Below are 25,469 nucleotides of genomic sequence, written 5' to 3' on the forward strand. Positions count from 1 at the left end.
ATTAGAAAGAAGGGTTGAAAATGGCATCGACTTGCTCCCTCCATCCCTCCGCTTCGCGGGCGTCTCCTGGCGCCATTGTTTCCCCCTCTACTTCCACTTCCCGGCCAGTTTCTTAGTTTACCGCTTGTTTGGCTTCCACCATCCGATAATTGCCAACCCTAACTGCACTCGTCTTACTCTCTTCCCCCAATTCCCCTCCTCCCGTTGGCCAAGTTTCGAGAATTAGGGTTTTTCATCCGTCGAGCTCGCTGGCAGACCATCGCCGTGCCCTTTATCGCGTTCGGTTGAGAATACTATGCCTGTCCCTGTGGAGAAATGGGGGTAGCATTTCCCGCTTGTTGGCTTTGTTTTTTGTTCCTCCACTCTGGAGTGGAAGCTGTCGTTCCCTGAACTCGATTTGATTTGTCCGCTGGGTGAATCGAGGTACTGAAGGTGTGTTAGACTCTGCTCCGCGACTTCTGCTTTAGTGACGTTTTCTGCCTTTGTTTGGTTCGTTCCCGTTTTTCTTTTTCCTTTTTCCGGCGAACTTATTTGGTGAGGGGCTTGGTGTCTGTGAGTGTTGTAGTTGGTACTTCTTTCATGGCCACCACTGCCTCGGCCGAGCGTACGGTCTCTGAAGTGGGGAAGCGCCTCTCTCAAACCAGGCTGAACAAGGATGCGCTCGTCAAGCTGCTCAAGGTTCGTACAAAATGCTGCCTCTTGTTCACGTCCGTCTCTATTCGAGCGTTTGTTTACGTGCATGTGTGTATACGCGCGCATACATGCCGGCTTGTGTATGCGTGTTAGGTGCTAAGTGCTTTGCACTGTATGTGGTGGTTGGTGCGTGTACATATGTCTGCTTTGCTGGAAATTTCTTTTGTCTGTTGTGATATGTAAGGATCTCCAAGATCCAAATGCTATTGCGTGTCTGTTTTGCACCTTTCATCCTTATTTGTCTTCTTTTATGCTCTACAGTGTTAGATATATTGCTTTTTTGGAGCAAGGATTTTGTTTTGCTGTTTTCTTATTTGCCCCGTTCATCATATTCTAATGAGAATCAGTGGAATGGCGATTTTGAAGAAATCGTTTTATTGAAAAGAAAGGAGCGAAACCTTATGGGGTCATGTGGAAAATTAGGTCAATACTTGGAGAGGTCCGAGAGGAATATCAATGTTGTGGATGGTTGAAGAATCTGGTTGGAAACTGCAAAAGGGTTGTGCACGAGAGTTGAGATGTTCAGGATTGACTTACTTTTGTGGCATCTGATGGGAGTTTCAAGCTCATGAAGCGATTGAACTGGTCCATTTTCATGAAAACTCATTGACTTAGGCTGAATGCAATACAAGTTCAGTGTTCTGGATTGATTGAGGCACTCAGTCAAGCTGAAACATGAACATGCTTCCCTGTGATTCGTGATGCTATAAGAAAACGGGATTGCACACTTCTTTGAAAGTCACACTTGTGAACAATCTCTCTGACATTGACTCCCGGGCTACCAAATACTTTATTCTAAAGATTTTTGAATTCATTTGAAGGTCAATTTCCTCTAATGTTGCCTGTTAGACTAATAGATTGAAAATAAATTGCAGATTATTTAGTGAACTTATATTTGGATTAGCTGAGACAAGAATTTAGATTAATAGGCAGCACACAGAGCTTAGCATATGAGTTCAAATAAGTTATTTGCAATCTTATAACACGTCTATTCAGGAGCTGCTACTTTAGTTTCCATTGTCCAAACCTTGTGTTGTTTTTGACCAGATATCTGCTACTCCTATTTCCTATCTCTTAACTTTTTTGTTTTGCCTGACTAGGGCTCCTCTCATCTTGAAGGGGCGGTTAATGAAAGTCAGCTAGTTTATAGAATGTCATGAGCTTAAAAATCACAGTGAGTGCCCTTGATTCTTGGGCTCTGGTGGGTGGGGGATGTTGAAAGATGGGGTGAAGGAGGGATTTTGCTAAGACATAGAAATAATCTGGGATTTGTTTAGTTGTTAAACAGACTTCCTTCACAGCATCATTTTATGGATTTCTGCCTTTAAGAGCAAGTAAGGTAGAAAAGGGTTTGAAGCAATTATTATGTTGGAGATGTTGATGGGCTTTGTTCCATATGAGCTATAAACCTGTCTCATGTTAATGTTGGTTGCCATATGATACACTAGGTTCCGTGTTGATCTTGAGCCACGAACTTCTGTATACGAGCATATTTAATTTTCTGAGTTGGATAACTTCATAGATCATACTATATTCCATTCTATGGAAATTCTTACTCTCTGGCCATTGAACTTGCTGTGCAAAAGACTTGGTAAGAAGGTCTTCTTTGTGTGACTTGATTGTTTTTATTAGGCTTATTGTTGCCACTTTTTGCGTGCTTATATTTAATGAAAACTACTGACGTATAACTGGCATTGGGTACTGATAATTATTACAAACATTCTATATACTATCTACAGCAAGCTGCGGATGCTTTGTCAGAATTTCTTCAGTCCCCATCTCTCCAATCTGCACTGGAACCTATATATGATTCCATTGTTCGGCATAATTATCTTCGTCATAAAGACAAAGATGTCAAGCTTTTGGTTGCTGTGTGTTTCAGTGAAATTATTCGAATCTTGGCCCCAGATCCTCCTTTTAGTGATGCATTGTTGAAGGTATATGCTCTTCTTTACAAAATCCTTCCATACCAATTTGTAGTCTATCCTTTAGTCAATCTTAGTCAAACATGTGCTGGCTCTTGGTTGTCATGAAAAATGGTTTTTTCTTTTGCACATAAATTTACCTATTCACCACCATGCCCAGCGAGGACAGATTTGACATTTTTATGGGCAAAAGTTGGGAAGATTGGAAACTGTACTACTGAATCTTCTCAATTTGGGAAGTTTTGAATAATTTCATTAGCGAGCAAGCTTTTCTTGATTTTTTGCTTTTGCATGAATTTACATTTGATTGTATTGGCATAGAACAAAACATAACTATTGTTTGATTTTTTTGAGTTCTTCAGGATATTTTTAAACTTTTCATCGGCACATTTGGTGAACTTGCTGATACTGCCAGTCCATACTTCACCAGAAGGGTAAAGATACTTGAGACAGTTGCAAGAGTCAGATGTTGTGTGCTAATGCTGGATATTGGGTGTAATGACTTGGTTCTTGATATGTTTAATGTTTTCTTCTCCGTGATTAGGTAAGATTATCTACATTTTATATTATTCTGCGGCTTTTGATCATTTTCTGTTGATCTCTGAGTACTTGCAACAGATTTGTATGTGTTTCTCCCTTTCTCTCTCTCTCTCTCTCTCTCTCTCTCTATATATATATATATATATATATATATATATATATATATATATATATATATATAATGAGTCAAATTCCTTTTTCTTTTACATGCTTTTTTGAAGTGATTGTTAAAAACTAATTCTCACCTTGGGAATTGGGATGGATTTTTCTATGTACCATCAGCTTACTACTTTTCCAGCGAAATCATTGATTTTGATAAAAAAGACGAATCATATCCCTAATACATTGTGATTAGGTAACCAAATGTTTGGAAAGAGTGGGCAGCCTTTCTTCAATTTGTAATCTATTATAATGATAAAGTGCTTATAACAATGGCCTAGACAGGTCAATGGTTTTTTAAATGTGAAAAAATGTTTGTGAATGGTATACAGCCGGTTATGTTTTTAAAAGTAATTACAAAGTTCTTTGATGCGGCCAGCAGACTAAATCTGCAGGAGTCTTTTTGTGTCATTTATATATTATATCTGCTTTCTAGTAAGTTAGAATCTTATATACTTCTGGCCGTATTGGATGAAGTGGAAGGTATTGTGAACAAATAGAAGCACGTGATTTCTTTTTTTTTTTTTTTTTTTTTTGGGGGGGGGGTGGGTGTTCCTTGGCGTATAGTAGGTGGACATAAATGTGCCAAATTTGAATAGGGCGAAGCTATTTCTCTATTTGACTATCACACTGTCAGGCTTGGATTTGATGTGCAAAGCACAAACAGAAATTGGAATTTTTCTTGTATCCTTCTTTGAATATCCATTGAAACCATTGAGAAAAGCCTAAACCAAATCTGAACTCACTTGTTTATTGGTTCGTTTTCTTTCACTAAATGTGATCAACTGGATTTACAATTGTAGTAGATGATGATAGGTGACTCTTAACATCCTTAATGATACAAGATGAAATGGTGATTATACTAAGCCTCTGGCTTCAAGCCTATTTTTTTGGCACTGAAGTGCTAGTTTCTTTTCACACTGTACCTGGAACCTAGCTGAACTTGGCATCTTCGTGCAAGCTTGTAGCTGCATGGAAACATGCAACTAATGTGAGTTGAGAAGGGTCACTAGAAGGGAAACAATTTGTGCCCCTGATGTGTACTTGACTTGTCCACCCCTGTGAGGAAGCATTATTAGAAGATACAATGAATGTCTCAGGAAAGAAAAAGTTATCATTTTGTTCACTTTACTTGAGCTATTTTAATTCATTAAATAAAAGGAATGATGGTGGATGATTGTAGTTTGAAAATGCTTGGAATGGTGGAACTCACATTAACAATTGAGGATGTTTGGTTGTTATTGAGCAATGTGTCTAATGATGAGAACTGATGTTGATAAAATGGATCTAATATACACAGATGTATGGCCTGTCAAACTGTTAGTGGTACGATGGTGGTGGAGGAGGCTATTACGTGTTTGTATGTTTTTGTAATTTATGTTGATCCATGTAGTGGCATGCAAATTATGTGCCTGGTGTTTCATCTGACATATTTGTGATGTTACAGTAACAAGCTTTTGCTATTTTTTCTGGTCGTTTTTCAAGCTCATGAGCTTCGTATTATTTAAGAAAACTTTATTTATTTATTTATTTTGCCTGCAGAGATGAACATCCTCAAATTCTATTTCAAGGTATTTTGTCAATAATGACACTTATTTTGGAGGAGGAAGTTACACAACCACTTTTGGATGTGATATTGCAAAATCTGCTGAAGGATGAAAAGGTTCTTTTCTTTTTTTGATGATATTGTTTAATTGGCATTTCACCATTTTGTGCAACACAGGTGACATTTGTTTTGTCAGTATATCTCCAATTTATCTTGTTGGTCTGTATGAATTTTTGGTGACTGAGTGGAGAGAAAATTCATCTGCAACTTATGGTTTTGAAGCCAACACTACATGTTCCTTAAAAGATATTGATGGAATTAGAAAAAGAAACCTGGAAATGTTTTATCAATTTGAGTTTGATCTAAACAAAGTATTAGATTCATTAAACAGAACAAAACTGAGCATTTGCTTTATGAAGTAATACAAGCTATGATATTAGTACTTCACGATGTCTATCTCATAAGTGGATACACTAAATTGAAAATTGTTTTATTTAGAATTTTAGAGAATTCTAAGGAATGAATATGCCATTTGCCACTTTTTCATATAAGAAGAAAATTTAGCCAGAACTAAGTTTACACATATACATATATGTGCTAATTCCAACCTAGTTGACGACAACATACTGGTTTAGCTGATTTTCAGAGAAATTGTTTACAATCTTCCTTTGTGTGTGAAGAACTGGGCTTAAATGGAAATATCTCTTGGTTTTTTGTGCTCTAACATCTCTCCTGTTGACTTGTACTAGATTGCATAGAATTAGTGAAAGGCATTAGCTTGTGCATGCATACATTTATTTGGTATTCTGTAGCGTGTATCTGTCATTATTGTTGCTGCTGTTTTATCATTCCTTGTACTGTTTTTTTTAACCTTCTTCTGGTTAGCTAGGAAATGCACATGCTCCCGTTAGGGCCATTAAACGTGAATAAAACTGTCTTAAACATGTCTAATGATGATAACAAAAATTTATTTGCTTGCATTTGCATTTGTGATGGGGTGTCTGTTTCAGTATGCAACTTTGTAATTTTATGTATAAATACTGTGCAATTTTTTTGTACGACAGGTGTTGTTATCTTTAACATTGTTAACTTTTCACTATGTCATTTCGTGGGTGTTAAACTTGTGCCTTTTCTTGTTACTGTCATGTAGGCTTCGTCTTTGATGAATGGGCTTTTGATTGATGTTTTTACGTAGTAGATAGAAGTTCAGGTTTTTAGATACTAACCCTGGATCTTGAAATGTTCATACTTGCAGAATGTGTCTCCTGCTTCCTACAGGCTTGCGGTCTCTGTCATCCAAAATTGCATGGAAAAGCTTGAGCCTTTTGTCCGAAGGTTCTTGACATCATCAATTATCGATAGAGGAGCTAGAGGCAGTGAACTTGGAGAAGTTTACCATGAAATTATTTTTGAAATTTTCCAGTGTGCCCCTCAGATGCTTCTTGCTGTGATCCCGAACTTGACACAGGAATTGCTTGTATGTATTCCAAAAATTGTTGGTTGTTGAACATAATTAATGCCAGGTGGTTTTATATATCTTTTTGATGAAACTGTTAGCAGTAGAAATTCTTACTTTTCTATGAAGTCATGCACTCTTGCTTATATCATAAGTAGGAAATGCTTATACATGTTCCAGAATTCTTGGCTTCTGCATTTTTGTGTCTGCCAGATGCTTGACAATGCACTCCATTTCTGTGAAGCTATTTTAGTACAATTGGTTTAATTTAGGCCCTTGAGGTTGAGATGATATATTTTGCACTTGTATATCTTAAAGCACATGTGATGTGTTGCAGATTGACCAAGTGGATGTCCGTATGAAGGCAGTGCAATTACTTGGGAGGCTTTTTTCATTGCCTGGATGCCAGGCTGCTCATGAATATCATCAATTATTTGTAGAGTTTTTGAAGCGATTCTCTGACAAATCTGTTGAAGTCAGGCTAAGTGCCCTGGAATGTGCTAAAGGGTGCTATATGGCCAATCCTTCTGGTGTAGAAGCACTTGACATTCTTGGTAAGACAGGATGATGTTGATAATTTCTGCATTTGTTTAAAAGCCTTTTTGCAATAATGTTTGGTCACTTGCCTCATGTACCCTTCGGCACTTGCATTTGGAAGGTGCTCTTGAAGCTCGGCTTTTGGATTTTGATGAAAAAGTAAGGGTTCAAGTTGTGAATATAATTTGTGATTTGGCACAATGTCATCCAAGATGCATTCCCTCCGAGTTAGTATTGCGTGCGGCAGAAAGGCTTCGTGATAAGAAGGTGAAATCTTGTTTTAAACTGTTTTTTCCTGCTTCACCTAGCATGAGTAGAATAGCTTGGCAATTGTTATTATTTGAAATTCTATACATATTGCAGGTTTCAGTCAGGAAAAATACAATGCAGAGGCTGCTGGAATTGTATACGAGTTACTGCAATAGGTGCTTTGAAGGGGAGATCACACCAGATGATAATTTTGAGCAAATTCCGAGCAGAATATTGAGACTTTGCTATGACAAGGACAGCAAGGATTTTAAGTACGTCTTATGTGATTTGTTTGATTGGAAAATAAACCTTTCTCTTTGGGATGATCATTCTGGATGGTGACTGATGGATCTAAACCTTCATGATGTATTAAATTGTCTATTATTCTACAGGCCTCAAAATGTGGAACTTGTACTTGCGGAAAATTTATTTCCTGCTTCACTTCCAGTTGCAGAAAGAGTCAGACATTGGATATCTTTCTTCTCTTTCTTTAATTCACCACATATAAAGGCACTAGAGTCTATCTTATCTCAGAAATGGAGGTATTTTCTTTAAGTGGCGATTTTATCTTTTGTATAAGCTGTGGTTGTTTACTTCTTAAATCTTTTGTAGGTTACAGATGGGGATGCAAGAATATTTGGCTCTTCGGCAGAAAGGAAAGGTAATAGATATCTGTGGTTTCCTTTGTTTTCTATGTATGCTCAAATTTCAAGTTATGATACTTCAGGTCTTAAGCTGTCAAATTGATGCTTGATGTGCATGCCACATTAACATGGCACGAACTGGACATGCCATGATCCATCATTGGTACTGTCTATGCGTGACATCTTCTTAATTTATACTTTTTGCATGGTTTCAATCCTGTTACGTGCTTCTTCATAATATCTTCATATGCTTTTCCAATTTTTAGCTTTAGTTCTGCTTTATCATTTGTGAATCCTAGTATTTCTGTATCCTGTTCAAGCAACTGCAGTTTATAGGTGATCCAAATAATGTGTTTAAACTCTGAAGTATGTTTATATGCATGTGTCCCATTATTTTTGTGTGTGCGCTTGCAAGGCTGTTTATCATTGCATGTAGTGCATGTCTACATGTATACAATTTGGTGACAGTTAGTGGCTAAAGAAAAATCAAGGGAGATAGAAGAAGAAATGTAAAGGGCTCAACATTTGGACAAGTGACTGGAAACTCTCCCCATGTTCTGTTTATTACTGCTTACAATGTTAGGAGAAAATGACAGAAGATTTTGATGTACATTGCTACTGCACCATAAAATCCTAAGATTGGAATAAAAAACTTACAATTGTTTAACTGCTTACTTTCAATAGTTTCTTTTTATGCATGTAAAAAATCTTGTCTATCAGATGTAGTAAAAGCCATATAGGTTATTTAGGTTGACTGATTTTTCAGATTTGCATCTTAAACATCGCTGTTTACAGGGTCATGTTTGGGAAATATTTTGTAATATTTGTAATATCTAGAGAACCTTTTTGCTTGACATATGAACTAATTGGATAGCTCTCCTAGTGTAGTATATATCCTTGTAACTAGAAAAAATTGCAAATCCCATTTGACAAGTGGGAATAACAGTTCGATGCTCCCCTTTTCATACTCATCGAAGAGGCACTCAACTTTTTTGTGTATCTCTCAAACAACTGATTTGCACCAAAAAACAATTAATTAATTGTTGAAATGACCAAATTGGCCAAGCAAATCAAAATTTAAAATTAAAATTTTTTTTTAAAAATCATGGCCTCCACGAGATGGTAAGGGCTTGTGGATGGCGGCCGTCGCTCTTCGCTATTCAGCAAGACGCGATGGTGTTTGGCCATCCCCATAGCTTCCCTATTAGTGGCAAGGAGCAGGGACCAGCCAATCCTCTCTAAACACTGCACAATAGTGGTTAGCTGGCCATCGACCCTCGCTGAACAGTGAGGGCCGGCTCCATTGCCTCATGTTGTTCAGCAGGCGTTGACAGCCAGGGCCATTAGCTGCCGCTCAAACATTGGCCGTTGTTGCTTGTTGGATGAGTGGTGGGGACCAGCCAATGCCCTTGTGTCATATTGAATGCAAGGGGTTGGCAAGGGGTTTGTTTGGTTGCTTCCCCTTGCCATCATCAAACCAGCGATGATGGCGAGGGCTGATGTGTCGACATTTGGGTGGCAGCTGTCACCCACACTGTTGTTGCTTGCTGGACGGCTGTTTTTGCTTGGGCAACGCTTGACGCCCACATTGAACAGCGAGCGTTTGCTTGTGAGTTGTGGCACCTTGTTCTAAATAGTGAGGGCATCAATCCAGCAAGATTGGCTCCATCGTCTAGTGAACGACAACACTGAGGGCTGATGTCCATCACCCAAACATTGGCCATTGCTTTCGCTGCTCGCTTGATGATGGAGGGCAGCAACTAGTGAAATGGTCACCTAAAAGTGTTTGGCTGGCCGTTGGCCCTCGTCATCTAGTACAACGAGGGCCAGCATTTGGGCGACCGCCATTGGCCCTCATTGTTGCGGCCCACTGGATGGCGTGCTGCACTGGAGTCGACCCTCGTTGAACGAGGGTCGAGAGCCAGCCAATTACTGTTGTTCAGTGAGGGTCGACTAGCCCTTTCTCCTCGCCATCGAGAAAGAAGCGACGAGGACGTTCGGATGCCGTTGCTTTTTGCTGGACGATGAAGAGTGATGGCTGTCGGGTGATTGTGTAAGAGATACACCAAAAAATTGGGTGCCTTTCTGATGTGCATGAACTTTTATTCCTTCATTTGTTGAACTGGAATTTGTAATTTTTTCTAACTATTATTGTTGTTTTTTTTTTTTTTTGTGTGTGTGTGTGTTGGCAGCAGAAAAATGAGCAAAATAGGTGCTTTTCTTGCATCCAAAAATTGGTGGTGGTTTTGATATGTCAGGTTTTGAAAAATCAATGGGAGTGTAGAGCTTCTTTTCCTTTCAATGTAATAACTATAAACCAGTGTTGCAAATTTCAGTGTCACATATAGGAACCCATAAAAGCTGATGCTCATCAGCGCATATGATGTGGGGCCATATCGCCCATAAAAAATAAATCACAAAAATAAAAATACATTATTATTATTGTTTTATTATGGTCATATCAGCTGATTAAATTTATAAACCCCTGGTCGGTTGATATTCTGGAGGGGCCATTGCAGTCCCTTTATAGTTGTAGTTTGCAGGTGATACAATGCATTTAGCTGGTAGATGCACAGCAACATTGGCACAAACCTATTGCTTATAGTGCTGAACTAAATAACTTGGGTAAAAATTGCAGAACCTTAGAGACCCAAAAGGGCGTCTTGCAATCCCTGGATTCCATGCAATATGAGAAAAATAAAAGGAGTTTATGAAGGGCGAAAAGTAACTCTTACTATATTATCAGGCTGAAATAGGCTTTTGTTGAGGAAAAAAAAATGCTTCTGACAAGAAATTGTTCTGTCCATTATGTATTCTGTGCTTAACTAATTTCCTGCAAGTCATCACATTGACTTTTGCCTAAAATGATATTATATAATGTACAATGAACTAATGGATCCTAGACTGTGCACAATGCACATATATAATGCTGTCTGGATTAGGTTCTATCACTTTCATTGTAAGAGTTGAGGTCAACTATTTGTGTCTATGAGCTTCAAATCTTCACACTGGCAGTCACCAAAGGTTAATTGTTTGAACATTTGATACACCTTTCTATGGGATTTTCCTCTCTATTAAATTTATGTTTATTGTTCCATGTCCTGGAGTTGTTTCATTTATTTGTCAGTTTTTCTTTGTCAGCAAGTTTCCTTTCCTGGCAGAAATAGAAAAAGCTATATTGGTTGCTGCCGTGAACTGTTGCTTTTTTATTGCATTTATGTAATGTTAGTGTTGAAAATGCAGGATGGAAATTCTGATGCAGTGCACAAAGAGGTCTTGGCTTGTTTCAGGAAAATGTCAACTTCCTTTGCTGATCCTGTGAAAGCACAAGAGAATTTTCAAAACCTGCATCAGATGAAGGATAACAGCATTTTCAAGACATTGCTGTCCCTTCTAGATGAGCAAAAGGATGTCGAGGCTGCTCAAACTATTCGAGTGAGTTCACAACTGTCTTTTTGTTTGCGTACTTTAACTATCTTCTTCTGTACATGTGTTGGTACAAATTGGTTTATTTTCATTACTTTCCAAGTGTCTTGATTGGCAGTCACTTGACAGTAACACACTTTTCTGTCATCAATCAGTGGGGAGAGAATTGGTCCGATTTGCATAGATGACTTTATAAATTTAGATTTTCATGTAGCTATGGTACTCAGTAGTCTACAGCAAGTTGCTTTAAAAACTAAATAGTAAATATATTTTCTCCACAAGATGTGAAACAATGGAAGGGTCTGCACAAAGCAATTCTATGAATGCAGATTTTGCTGCGTGTATCCAATGGACCGTGTCCAATGGATTGTCAGCAATGCAGTTTTAGTAACCAAAATGCCTCCACAGAATTGAGAAAACAGTAGATGGATCTGATGGAGCACTTCAGAGATGCATGCTCAACCTTTTGGAAATTATATTTCATCACTCTGGCTAGGAAGCATTTCTTGTTCCTAATCTTCTACAATATTGAGGCTTCCTGTTATGGATTAAATGATCTCCTTCCTTGGTCGTACCATTGGACCTCATTTCTCATTGCTTTTGTGCTATCCATATCATTTCTTTCTGCGACGCATGAAAAAGTTCGTTCATTATAGCTTACTTCAACAGGCCATCACCGGTTTCTGTCTGGATGAGAGTAAGTAGCTAAATATATGTTTTTGGTTCAACAACTTTTGAGTTTCGACTTATTCAGGAGTTATATTTGTTGCATGTGATGACCAGTATCAAAGGTTCTGCCAATTGCATGAGGCCTGGTAAATAAGGCTGGGTGTATGAGCTTGTTTTGGTCCTCTTAGGCATCCTTTTTGAATGTTTAGCCCATAATGTCATATCTATTTTTACTGCCTCCTGTAATTTTTTACTGGTCTTTTCTTTTCTTCTTTTCTTCTGTTTTCTTTTTTATTTTTCTTTTGATAGTTGCCTCTGCATGCATTGGGTCAACCTTCATCTTGTGTTATAACTAATGAGGTTGCCTGAGCTTGCAGCCAGGTAAGGGCGTTTTTCTGCCTGGGTTTCATATCATTAAAATAGCATTGTAAGCATTCTTGGATCTGGATTTTTTTTCAAAATCTTGTTAGGATCTGATTTAGGTTGGTCTGTCATCCTGTCCAGGTTTAGACTATTCTAGATTGAACATGATCTAGGTTCATATAAATTTTTTTTATGTTACGTTTTTTAATTACAAGGGGCAGTATTATTTCAACTTGGCTTGTACCTGAATTTAGTCTTTATGTTATCACATATTATTTGGATCCTAATAAGGACTTTAAGATGGCTTCAGATGTTGGACGTACAAAACCTAGGGCAAAATGTCATATAGGTGCAATATATGGGAAACTTATCATATGTAAACGGAAGATAGTTTAGTGCTTAAAGCTCATGACAAATACTCGTAGCTTTTAGGAAGTCCCCATTCAACTTCTCATTAGAAAAAGTTCCTACATGTTTTGGCTTTTGGGTTTAAAGACATTTTCAGAATGAACAAAGGAAACAAAATTTAATGTCAGCAGTATTCGTTTATATCATCAACTTCAATTTGGTTGTTAAATTAGATGCGTCAGAACTGCGTATGAACTAGATGATGATATGAGATGCCCATCCCTTGGGATGGGCAGTTCTCGTGTTACTTGGTAAAAGTTGTAAATATGGAGCATATTAATTTTAACCATCAATTAATATGTTTGAGATAATGATAAGACACAGGACACAATGTAGACCATATGGCTGATGCTCAGTTTTCAATGTAGACCATGCGTGACGTTTAATTTAACACTCCAATATCGTTGCATATAGTGTTTTAATTTTTTGAGCTTTGAGTACAGAAGCAATGTATTGATGCTTTCATGTCGTGGAGTACTTGCACTAACGGTTGGTGGTTTACAGTTGGTTCTCTGTTACTCTTTTGTGTTTGTTGTTTACTAAATTATATTGCACTTTTCCTCTCCTGTTGCTTGTTAGGATGATCTGCTAAAGAGGATAGGAAGTAGGCATCCACAATATGAATTCTTGAGGATACTCAGTGCTAAATGCTCAAACACCTTATTCAATGCGGAGCATGTCAATTTGATCATTTTGTATTGTCTGTCTAACAATGCTCAAGCCAAGGCACTTGTGGCTTCCGCCATAGATCTCTTATGGGTAAGAAGTATAGCATGGCTTATCTCATCGTTCATTTTCACTTTATGCTTTTTAATTATATGATTCATGGACTTTTTTGATATTTTGGGTAGTGTTGTTCATCATATAAACCGTTATAGGTCTAAGGTGTCTATGTTCTTATTTTGGGTAGTATTATTCAGCCAACAGAGTGTACCCTTTAGAAGCAACAGGTTGGGAAACCAAGAGAAAGATGTTTTCCATTTCTTGTTGGTTGTTGTCGTCCTTCAAATAATCTTGTATAACTTCTCTTAGGTGGAAAATCCATTATTCTTATTCCACTAGGGCTTGATTATGAAAAGAATTAGTTTGATCCAGATCATGTTTTTTAGTGAACAGGTATGAGAAAAATATATGCTCGCGCACACATGCTCTCCAATGCAAGGAGGCTTGGTTAATGGAAATGTGCATGAGGGCATGTAAGCTTTTTGTTCTCCAAAAGCATCTAATGTCAGGATCTTTCTTCTTCTAGTCCTGTTGCTAGTGTTGTCTGCAACTTTTGGTCTCTCATTTGCCATCTCTCGGTTCTGGAAGCAGTAGAAATATTGAACTGAAGGAATCATCAAATATGATCTCCATATATAAATGTATATGTGTGTGTTTGCTGTGATCACACACGTGTGCCTCCATGTAAGCATCTGTGCATGTGCATCTTTTGTTTTTTGGCCTTTACATGAAATACAACAATATAGAATGTGCTTGGAGCCGGTTTTGCTTTAATCATGTTGAACAAAATTCAATGCTAGCATAAACTTGTACTTTTGGAGATGCACCTGCACTATTCTCAAGGCTTCCTTGCTGGGTGATTTATCTCAACAATCTGTCTACTGTTTTATGGTTATCATATAAATAACATCAGCAATAATTCTCAAAATTTGTGGAGTTCTCACTCTTTATGCTGCAAACCATTTGCCTTAGAGTGAACCTATATATGCCTGTTATGTATTTTCGTATGTTACTGCACACTTTGTGCTTTATGTGCACTGTTATTGGGTATCTGGTACTTTTTCTCCAGAATATTCTTAGTGTTAGAACTAAGTGTGCATTTTTATATCAATTTGTGGAAATTTTGTTTATTTTTGTTGCTTTATTTGTGTGATTTGATCGTATTCATTTTCTTGTTTGGGAAGACTGTGGTCAACATCTGTCCTTCAATTCTAAAAGGCTCTGAAGAGGGCTTTGTTAAGCTGTTGATGGAAAAACTTTGCCCTTTCGAAGACAAGCTCCTGCAGACTTTGGCCAGAGCAGGCAGTCATATTTCAATTGCATTTCCGTAAGTATATTGGCTATTGTAATAAGGTTATGAATCTGTTCCATGTTTATGCATGATTATACACATAGTTGGAAATGACGTTCATTTGTATTAATGTTCCCATTTCCCAACTTTTAGATGTTGATTGCTTTTCTTCTAGACCACTGATGTTAGATATAGGCAAAATGTTTCTCTTATAATTGCTGCCTTGGAAAGGACGTGCATATCTCTGTGGTATGAGTGTCTCTATGTGTTTGAGGTATTAGTGTCTTTGTGAGGTCTCCTGCATTTGAAGTTTTTTGCTTTTGTGCATTCTTATATGTCTAGTCTTTGCAATTGGCACCGGCATAAGTGATGCAATACTTTGAACAGTACAACTTGCAAGTTTGGAATTGTAAATCAGGCCCAAACAAGATTAATGCTTCAACAATGTCACACTTGAAGCTTCCTCCAACACAACAAAGTAATACTCAAGAGGCCTCACCCAAGAGGAACAAATAACATATATTGATTCCAATAAACACTACAAGAAGTGGCTAAAAAGCCATCAGCAAAATAGTGGAGCATGTACACGATTTATAGAGGAGAGAACAAAAGGGAGAAGAGAGCTAGCCGTTGGGACTAGTTCCAACGGCTAGAAATCTAGCCGTTGGGACTAGTCCCCTTTTAGGAATAATGAAAAAAAAGGGGTAAAAAATAGGGGAAGTAAAAATACATAAAAAAGGAAAAATTACATATGTATCCTAATATCCAAATACACACACACACACACACACACACACACACACACACACACACACACACACATATAAGGCATATATTAGATGACTAATATATGTAATATATATATAAATGTATATGTATACATTTGGAATACATACATTCTAACAGGAATTTGTGGTTGCATTTAGGAACGCTTTTAAACGAGCTAGTAAATTAGTAATGTATACATTCTGAGTTTGTGCTGCACTTTTTATTTGCACCGCTTCTTCTTTCAGTAATCCTGCATTAACTTACTAATTTTTAGTCAATTATTTTGGTTTCTAGTTCAATATTTCCATTCCTGGAGCAGCAGTGTTTGGAGGGAACCCGTTCACGAGCAAAGCATTCTCTTCCAGCAATTGTTGCATTAACAGATGCATCATGTGAGCCAGCTTTGTCAGATCTGTTTAGGGTATGTTTGTCCTGCTATTCAACCAGGAGATGGGCTTGGAAGCAGTTATAAATTAATTTTTTACTATGCCAGAATTTGTTGTTTCGGACTTTCTGTTAATGTGTTTCTGTTCTTGGCATATTTTTTAGATCGAGGATAATGTCTAATTATTATTATCAACTAAAAGTTTCTCTTCTCCCCATTTAAACCTTTTCTTTTGATTCCATTCTATGTAAATGCAACTTTAATATAATGTAGCTGCCTCTGTCATGATACAGTCGGCAGGCACTGGCCGATATACTTAATGGATTCTCTATACACCTGATTAGATTGGACACGTTTGTATATTCCAAAACTCAAATTTCAAGAAGGGGTACATGTTTCGTGTTTTTTATTTTTCTATTTGGCCTTTATTTGTCTTTTTTTGCTTGATCAAGAAAAACTGGTAACTTGGTAATCTGATTGACTTTGGGGTGCATCGTGGATGTAAATCTGCTTGCTTAATAACTGGTGCTTATGTCTCCAATAGTCTAATTAGATATTTTATTGGAGAATTTTTTAATTGTTTATTTATATTTTTTTGATAGGAAATGCCTGTCGTTTTTATTTTTCTTTACATACTTTTTGCAGGACTCAAAATTTTTGAAATTTTCCAGGGAAACCACTTTTTTGAGAAAAAAAAAACTCCTGAGAAAAACTTTGCTGAGAACAAGATTGATGCCTATGTTTTGTTTGCTGAACCCAAATTCTGGCATCGTTTTTCTTTTTTTTTTGGAGAGCTTTCGTTACATTTTATTTAATTTGATAGCTTGGAATTAATCTTTTCTTACTTTCTTTTCTTTGCTTCACTCATGCTCCATTGGTTTATCCTTTGAGCGGCTATACACATATTTGACATAGCCTCCCCATTTTTATTCCCTCATTACATCTCAACATTATTTTAAGCTGTGTTACATGCTTCAGCAAATTAAATCTGAAGATTTTGCACTAGCAGCATCTATTGTATCCTACAAGTAGGGTATTTGGATGATCGCGGGGAAACAGCCACATGCGAGTTTTGTTAACATTTTGTTATTATAAATTTGGTTTTCTTAGAATATCATAATTCTTCTTGATAATGTTTTTCATTGTTGATGGAATCAAATGAATGATACTTTCCTTTTTTTCTTTTTACATGTGCTTATTATTTCTCTCCGTTTATTAATTTCAGAAACTTGTGGACTCTCTTTTTGCTGGGAGGAATGTGCCAACTGTTTTACAATCATTGAGCACACTTGCTCAACATCGTGTTTCAATGTATGAAACTTGTGATGAAGAAATCACACAGCATATCATTCAAAAAATTTTCCGAGTGTCCAATGTGAGTTTTTAATGCCTGAAATCCTTGGAAAAGAGGCTACTTTTTGACTATTTCAGTCTGAATTAATTGCTGAATAATGGTGTACTACTGTTTGTTCAGTCAGATTGGCATGACCACTTGGATGAGGGATCATCATGTACCTACAACTGTAAATTGAAGGTATCTATTATCGAGTAGTTTAAAATTTATTTGAGCCACACAGGAAGATGTAGGTGTTATTCCTTAGCTATTTGTGCTTTGTGTTCATGTTTCCTCCCATTATATATTAAACTATTTTTTCAAACAGGTATATGCTCTGAAGGCACTTGTCAAGAGTTTTTTGCCATTAGAAGGAACTCGTTCAAGGCAAAAGCTTGGGCGACTATTTGGTATTTTATTAAAGCTCATGCTGGTGGGTGAAATTTCAGATGGCATTAATTCAAGGTATGTTCTTGCTCCGGCAGATTTGCTATTGTACTTTTTGGAAGATGTTAACTCAGATTTGGGACGTTTATACTCTGCTACTGAAAACTATATCTCATGGTTCTTTACCATATAAACACAGAAAGGGAAGTTGCTAAGCAGGGTATCATTTTGTTATACTCTTTTCTGACTTACGGCATTTGCTTTTCAAGTTCTTTTTCCTGGTTGTGAAGTAACTTTGGCTGTAGGATCTAGTTTGGAGCCTATTTCAAAAGACATAAAGCTATGTTATCCCAGAAATAAATAAATTAAATTTCAGGAACCACCAAGAAATTGTCAGGATAACATTGTTATTTATTTGGCAGTTCTGCACTTCAATAAGCATCTCACTGTTTGTGACTATCCTGAAATGGGGAAGAATGTTAAAATACAACATGTCTTTGGTGTTAGTCAATCTGCTCTCTACTCATTTACTAGTTTGCTACCTATCCGTTCCCAATTATCTTTTTCCTAAGCTTACAAACTAGCACAAACTGAATTTAGAAATGCAAATTGAAGGTCTACACACACACACGCACGCACACACACACACACACACACACACACACACACACACACACACACACATATATATATACATATATATATGATAGATATGTAGAGAGAGGACATAATTTTTTGTGAACTTCTGCTTTTATCTGCACTTTTTGTGATACAGCCTTTTCCTAGTTTGTTTTAGTTATGTGTACATTTAACTTGTATTTTTTATGAACACATGCTATTCTATGCAATGCTTATTGACAGTAATATGGCAATGCCATTTTATGTTCATTTAATATTTTCAGTGAGAACGACAAAGCTCATCTCAGGTTAGCTGCAGCTGTATCTGTTCTTCGACTGGCTAGAAAATGGGATGCTCAAGTTTCACCACAACTTTTCCATGTAGTGATTCAAAGGGCTCGGGTAAGCCAGATGAATAAGCTTTTGCTCATCTTGGGGAAGTAAAGTGAATTTTTAGATTCATCTTGGGTCTTTTCATTTTCATGTCATTAAAGCTCTATATTGTTTCACTTGATGTTTATGGTTGTTACTGTTATATGTGCGCATGTTATGTAATTCCAATGTGTAATAAGTCAATAGCTATGTTTCTGAATGCGTTATTATGAAAATAGCAAATAAATTGTATAAACCTGTCTGTCAGCTGCATGACCTGTTCAGCATGCACGATGTTGATTTGTACTCCATTCTGTTAGTTTTTGTTGTGTGAATATGCTCAAGTGTACTCCAATCCCTTGTACATCTGGGCATGCTAAAGTCTCGCTGAGGATTCAAAACGCAAAATTACTCACTTCCAGCTGTATTCCGTACAAATCTCAAGGTATCCAAGGAGAACAAATAAACAATAAACTAAAATCAATTTGAACTTAATATGCATATATGATTCCACAGGATTACTGATCAGCCTGATCTTGATGGTATGCTGATTCAGCCTATCATGTTATCGGGGTTCTGCATCTCCTAGTGAATGTAATCCTGCATTGCAACTTAGCATCCGGGCCAGTGAACTAGGTCAATGTAATAAATGTCGTTTGCCATCTCAACGCAGGATTTTAATATATGAAGCCAGCTAGGTTATGAAGTTCCATAAGAAATCTAATCCAACCTGAGACCTGAATTTGCTTTCTACTGGTATGATAACCATAGTCGACCAGTTAGTGGCTGGTCTAGCTTACTCTGTTTTAACCAGATTAGCTGCACTAATATATGGTTTTCCTTATGACAAAAACAATTGGACCTGCTGGCGTGTTTACCATTATGTTCTAATTGAGTGGAGTCTGGATCACTCACCATTATGGGTGTCTGATCGGTTGTACCCAAATGTCAAGGACTCCAGAAATATTGATCTTTAACTGCAAAATTTCTTTCTCTTTTAATGCTTGTATAGGCATGGAGGGGCTCATTACCCCACCAATTCCTTGCTGATATATTTTTGAGACTGAGATTTGTAGAAATTTCTTGTCATACTTTTTTTTTTTGTCATTTTTGCGAACACTTAATTTGGTATTTTTTATATCAGGATCATTCGGATTTGGTTCGCCATTGTTTTGTTGACAAAATAAACAAGTTCCTGAGATCACGCTCCTTACCCAGAAAATATGCTTGTGCTTTCGCAGTGGCTGCTTGTGTTTGCCATGACAATTTTCAGGAAGATGTAGGTTTTTTAGCATTTTCTATCTTTGTTGCACATGTTTCATCTTGTTGTCATGCCTATGGGTTTGATTATGACAATGATTGGGCTTTACTCTGTTGCTTCTTCATTTCTCCCCTAGTGTGTAAGATACCTCACTGGATTTATAGAAGACTATCGTCAAGAGGCTCGGAATCGTCAAGCATCTTCTCACAACTCAGATGGAGTAACAATGACATACTATCCTGAATATGTTCTTCCTTATTTGATTCATGTCCTTGCTCACGATCCACTTTTTCCTGATATGGATTGCCAAGATAGTGCTGGTTTTGTTACAGTTTGCAGGTACTTGTATGGTGTGTTAGTTATTGTTATTTGCAACACTTTTATTATGCAATTTGAAGCTTTCTTTCATTATTTTATTGTTTTAAATATTGCTTTGCAGTCCTCTTTTTATTTTATTGAAGGCTCTTATCATCTCTGGTCCCACTGATGACATCAAAAGGGAATCTTCCGAGAGCATATCATTCACATTAGGTATTCTGCGTGCTATTAAAATGTCAGAAGATGCTGTTGATGAAAAAAAGAGTAATGTTAGTATTCTGGAATTTCTGTTAAGATATTACTTGGCTGTTCTTTCTTTTTGGTTTTCATTATTTTTGTTTTCTGCCTTCTGCGTTGCAGAACCTACACGTGCTAGCGGATGTTGGTTTGATTTTCACAAAATCTTTGGGTGGAAGCAATCAGCTTCCTTCTCAAGTACTGGGGAAGGTTTTGCTTCCATCGTCTTTTTATAGAGTCAGGCCAGATGCAAAAAGCAGAAGGGTATGTTGACTACTATTTTGCTTGTACATTTGATTTTTTTTTTTTTAATTTTCTGACAAACGTCTGTTGTTTTTAGCTCAGGCAGATGATAATTGCCTGCCCGATTGTATTGCTAATGGCTCTTTCCTTGAAAAGGTTCAGAGTGTCTGGTCACATATTTTCCAGGTAGATTATTTGTTGTTTGTCCGTCTTTAATATCATATTTCTGTTCATATATAAATATTTATCTATGCGCACACATATCCATACTTTTTTATAATCTTGCATGCTCTTATTATTTGAGTGCAGCTTTCTGGGAAACGGGGGAAAAGGTTGCAGGAGGAGGTTCTACATGTTGAAGATAAAAGCAGTGGGAAGTTGGTAACAGAAAAGCACTCAAGTCATAAAATAAGTGGTGGGGATAATATGGCAGATCTCTCTGATGGTAATGGAAAAGCATCTTCAAAGACCTTCAGAAGTGAAGGTAGCTCTAGGTGCAAGGCCAAGTCTGTGTTACCATCTAAAACTACCAGTTCACAGATGTCATCTCATGAAAATTCAACCTCGAGCGATGGAGCTCTCAGAGACATTGTGCCTGGAAGCAGAAAAGAGAAGAACACTTCATCAGCTGCTGATATGATTTCAAAAAGGTTAAGATCTAGTTCTGGAAAAGGGACAGTTGGTTCAAACGGCATATGCCATAATGACAATAAGAGAAGTCATGATGTTGGTGCCAAATTGTTAAATAATTCACATGTGAGATTTCTGCTGCCTTTTGTTGTATAATCCTGCTGTGTGTGTTTTTTTATCTTTTTTCTAAGTCTTGTCTCTGCATATGCTGGTTGTTAAAGATGAAGCAGTGCAATGTTGGGGAGGCCTTAATTGGTCAGAGAATCAAAATCTGGTCGCCCTTTGATAACTGGTAAATCGTTAACTTTCAATCTACATTCAAGTTGCTTTTCAAGCTCTGTTATTGTTTTTTTTTTTTCCATTTTGTCTTTGCGGTATTGATGATGTGGAGGCACTGGCTTATAGTTTTTGTCCAGGGACTGTCTGTGAGTACAATCCAGATAACTGCTCTTACATGGTATGTTACAATCTGTAAGTGATTATGGACTGTCTTTCCTGTTGTTAGTACCGAAAAATTTCCTTCTGGCATTATATTTCTTGTGGTTCTAGTGGTATAAATTTTTCCCAAGGCATCTTTAACAGAAAATCAACTTCCAATTTTCCCCTTTTCTGCACTATTTTTTGTTTATTTTGTTTTTTTGAAAATATCCTGCCTAAATATCATATGATTTTGTGATGGTTGATACTAGACCTAATTGAGATGTAAATTTTGACCATACTGATGTAAAGAATGGTTGTACAAGAAGAAGAAGTTTTATTTATTTATGTTTTTACGAATTTGCATAAGGAAACTCAGTTCCTCAAGCCTCACAAAAGGAGCGGTGGAAAAAAAAAAAACCTTACAGGTCCTCCTCAACTCCAGGAGGTTCACCAGCAAAAAGGACATTAGTTAAGGAACGAACTACTGACATGAGGGGTATAATAATATTTGTACTGGAAGACATGCTTTGGTGAAAGCTGTGCATGTTTCCACTCCTCCCCTGTCATACTGGGGCTACTTGGCCAATGGTGCTGGTCATGCCTCATTGTTCAAGGTGAACCAGTTGTCATGGTAATTGCTTTTGTCATATTTATTTGTTCTTGTTTTGAGAACCTACAGGGAGGCAAGATGATTGTAAATCTGCTGATTTGCATGCAGATCTGATCTTATGCAGATCGATGGTGTGTGTTTGCTCTGAGAGAGAGAGAGAGAGAGAGAGATCATATCTGATGGACATTGCATGTACTTAACTCTCATCCTATAGGCATGTGTAATAATATCTGTATCACAGAGAATATTGGTGGTGTTAGATACGATGGAATGATACTTGATCGTTCTCAGGTGGTTTTCAGTGCGGTGAGGATATTAGCTTAAGAAACGATTGTTTGCCATGTAACAATTTGAATTTTAGTTCAATTGGCGACTCTATGGATCCTTTTAATTTCAAGCGATTTTAACTATTAAATATGTAGTAAAAAAGCACAAGCAGACTTAGTCACTCTGAAACATGATAATGACTTCTGAAATAGTATTGTTACAGTAAATAGTATCTAACTTAATAAATGAAGATACGGCGAAATAACTTATGATTCTGACATGCTTTAGCTTTTAGTAGGTTAGCTGGTCTGGTAAAAAATGTCGGGCTATATAAAATAAATTATGGTTATGACATGCTTTAGCTTTTAGTAGTTTATCTGGTCTGGTAAAAAATGTAGGGCTATCTATTTACTTATGATAATACCATCTCTCTTGGATAGGCTTAGTACTCATTTGCATAGTGGATGCTTGGATTTGATTCACTTTGTTGGCCATGTTGGACCTTTTGGCTTTTGTTTTCAATGTTAGCAAAATATGCACCTCAATTGCTTTTGCAAATTGCAGTCCTGTCATGTTAAAGGATTGGTCCTTTTTGTATTCTTTGTTGAAGATTGAGTATGATAATGGAGACATTGAGAGGTTATGTTTGACAAATGAGCGTTGGGAAGCCGTGAGCATGGAGCCTGCATCTGAGAAGGTTTGTTCTGAGCACATCTGCCATCTTTTTTTGTTTTCTTTTTCTAATTCTAATCTTAGGTTATGGGGCCAATATTCTTTTGCAGGAACCTGAGGAACCTCATTTAGAAAATTTGTGAGTAATGGAAATCTTTTCACTCTCCAGTTTCCATTGTGTACTATGTCAATCTGTTCCATATTGTTTGCTCATTCTTCACACGCTATACTGGTGCAGTACTTTCTTTAGTCAATATCGACTTTCTTGTTACATATTTTTTTTTTGCATATATTGGATTTGTTGGCATAAGAGTGGTTCATTGGTCTGTTTTCTCCAGTCTAATCTACACATAATGCATCCTGCTTGTTAAAAAAAAACTGCCCAGTTTTTATCTTGATCCTAGGTGTTGTGCGTGGTCTGCCTTTCTTTTCTTGTTGTGTCACAGAAAATGCTTTTGCGTTAAAATTAAAAGATAAACACATATGAGCATAAACATTTCTGTAATTCATCTGTATTTTATTTATTTCCCTATGGCTAATAGGATTTACTCAAGGTTGTAAAATCCCTGGTAGACAACCCTATGTTTTTCTGGTTTTCTGTTCATCAGTCTGCTAGGGCATGTTAAGAGATGTTTCTTCTAGACAAGGAGACTGATCTCTTATGGCTTGGGATTTCTCAGGCAGGACAAGGGGAGAGCAGAAGCCGATCCATCTCCATCTCAGTGAGTGCCAGTTACTTGGTTCTTGAGACTATTTGCACTGTGGTTGGTTGCCTGACTTATGCTTCCAAATGTTTTCAGTGATATTTGGTGGGGCTCTTCTTTAAGTAATGACACTGGTCCACAAGATTCTGATGTGATAGAAGATAAGAGTGCTGAAGATCTCTCATCCTCTGTACCGTCAGATGTGGAGGGGGACCTGGACAGTAGAACTTTGTCGTCCTTTATAGGTAATTCTTTTGATTGTAGTATACCTTGTTTCTGTAGGGTTTTCAAAACCTTCCCGTTTTCGCCTTATACAATTAGTCGTTATTTTCTGAAAGTCTACATCAAAAGTTTGCCTGTTGAAAGCATGTTGTATGTTTACATTGGTCCTTTATTTTTCCTGTCTTCATTATTTAAAAATCGGTTAACAATTTGAATGTATGGACTTAATGGAACTGGGAAGGAATGGGAGTAATAGATGGCTGGTCGGTGAGTTCAAGTTCAAGGTTCAAACCTCACCGTGGCTACTTGGGCCACAGTTCGAGTGCCTGTCTAGCTGAAAATGCCCTTGTGTTTCCAAGGGGCCTTGTCTTTGAAATGGTAGAATGTTGGGGTGGTGATAGCTTTTGCATTATTGGAAAAATGATGATACATCTTGGCCGAAGCTAATAGTTAAGCTATCTTGATTATAGGGAAGCGGAAGGCAGTGAAAAAAACGCAGCTAAAACCGTCAGATGACTCAGATCAAGCAAATGTCAAGAGAACAAGATTAGAACCTGCTAATCGCCATTAATTCAATGTGAGTCTTCTTGTCACCATTATTTTGCCAAACTTTACATGTCTACAGGAGATGTTATTTAGTGTGTCACTTGGTTTGCCAATTGTACAGAGACTGACAAGAAGCAGGCAACCACGAGATACGTGTATCATATTGTAGATGCCATCTAGTTGGAAAATGTACCATATTGTAGACGCTATCAAGTTGGGATTCCGAAGGCCAAAATTTGGCATGTCTGTTATCTGTTTAGCACCTCCCTTTGTATATGCCTTGGGAGGATTTGTAAATGATGAAATGAAAATGGCAATTTTGCTCTCTCTCTCGCTCTGTGTGTGTGTGTGTGGATGTGCAATGGAGATAACGGCACTTCCGTCTACCTTAGCGGCAATGTCTCCAGAATGGGCTGATGGGTACATTATTTTCGTTTTCAGAGATCTAGGTCACGTTTTTGTGTTATTGTCGTTTTCAGAGATCTGCTTCCACAATATTCGTGCTTGCTTCAGCAAAACATCATCCACTAGGCTACATGGTGGACTTGAAATTTCCCTGGTTGGACTTGAAATTTTGAAGCTGTAAAAGCTTAGAGAGCTCTACATGTGGTGCGTCTCTGTTCGCTCGGCCAATCGTTGGAGTGTTTACGAGATACCATAAGGGCCCAATGTTTGCTTTAGTTGAAAAAAGATTGTTTTTCATCGACGAATCAGCCAACTGTGCACCAAAAGGATGTGGTAACGACGTATCTGGTGGCGTATAATTGCAGGAATAAATTTCGTTTTCCTTTACTTTGTATGGTTTAATACAGAATAATGTAACGGTTGAGCGAAGGTTCAACTTGCT

General features: G+C 37.4%; 1 protein-coding gene across 4 annotated transcripts; it reads left to right on the forward strand.

Moving 5' to 3' along the window:
• Window positions 1-24,947, forward strand: LOC116245935 (sister chromatid cohesion protein PDS5 homolog B). Of its 4 annotated transcripts, none has more exons than XM_031617560.2 (33): window positions 2-432; window positions 566-678; window positions 2,433-2,630; window positions 2,981-3,162; window positions 4,860-4,980; window positions 6,119-6,340; window positions 6,657-6,873; window positions 6,978-7,123; window positions 7,220-7,377; window positions 7,498-7,647; window positions 7,718-7,766; window positions 10,993-11,184; window positions 13,195-13,374; window positions 14,523-14,665; window positions 15,692-15,818; window positions 17,008-17,157; window positions 17,257-17,316; window positions 17,444-17,580; window positions 18,405-18,522; window positions 19,637-19,771; window positions 19,890-20,092; window positions 20,193-20,340; window positions 20,432-20,572; window positions 20,654-20,737; window positions 20,861-21,307; window positions 21,403-21,473; window positions 21,587-21,638; window positions 23,089-23,175; window positions 23,261-23,289; window positions 23,831-23,872; window positions 23,951-24,099; window positions 24,547-24,653; window positions 24,744-24,947. In XM_031617560.2, exons 2-32 carry the CDS (start codon window positions 580-582, stop codon window positions 24,645-24,647), a joined length of 4,338 nt encoding a protein of 1,445 aa, XP_031473420.1. In that variant the 5' UTR covers window positions 2-432; window positions 566-579; the 3' UTR covers window positions 24,648-24,653; window positions 24,744-24,947. The 4 variants fall into 4 exon arrangements, 3 of the variants coding, with proteins under 3 accessions (XP_031473420.1, XP_031473421.1, XP_031473423.1); XM_031617561.2 differs by having other exon boundaries at window positions 21,412-21,473; XM_031617563.2 differs by lacking the exon at window positions 19,637-19,771.
• The last annotated feature ends 522 nt before the right edge of the window (window positions 24,948-25,469 follow it).

Source organism: Nymphaea colorata, chromosome 1 (genome assembly GCF_008831285.2).
Source record: "Nymphaea colorata isolate Beijing-Zhang1983 chromosome 1, ASM883128v2, whole genome shotgun sequence".
Taxonomy (NCBI): domain Eukaryota; kingdom Viridiplantae; phylum Streptophyta; class Magnoliopsida; order Nymphaeales; family Nymphaeaceae; genus Nymphaea; species Nymphaea colorata.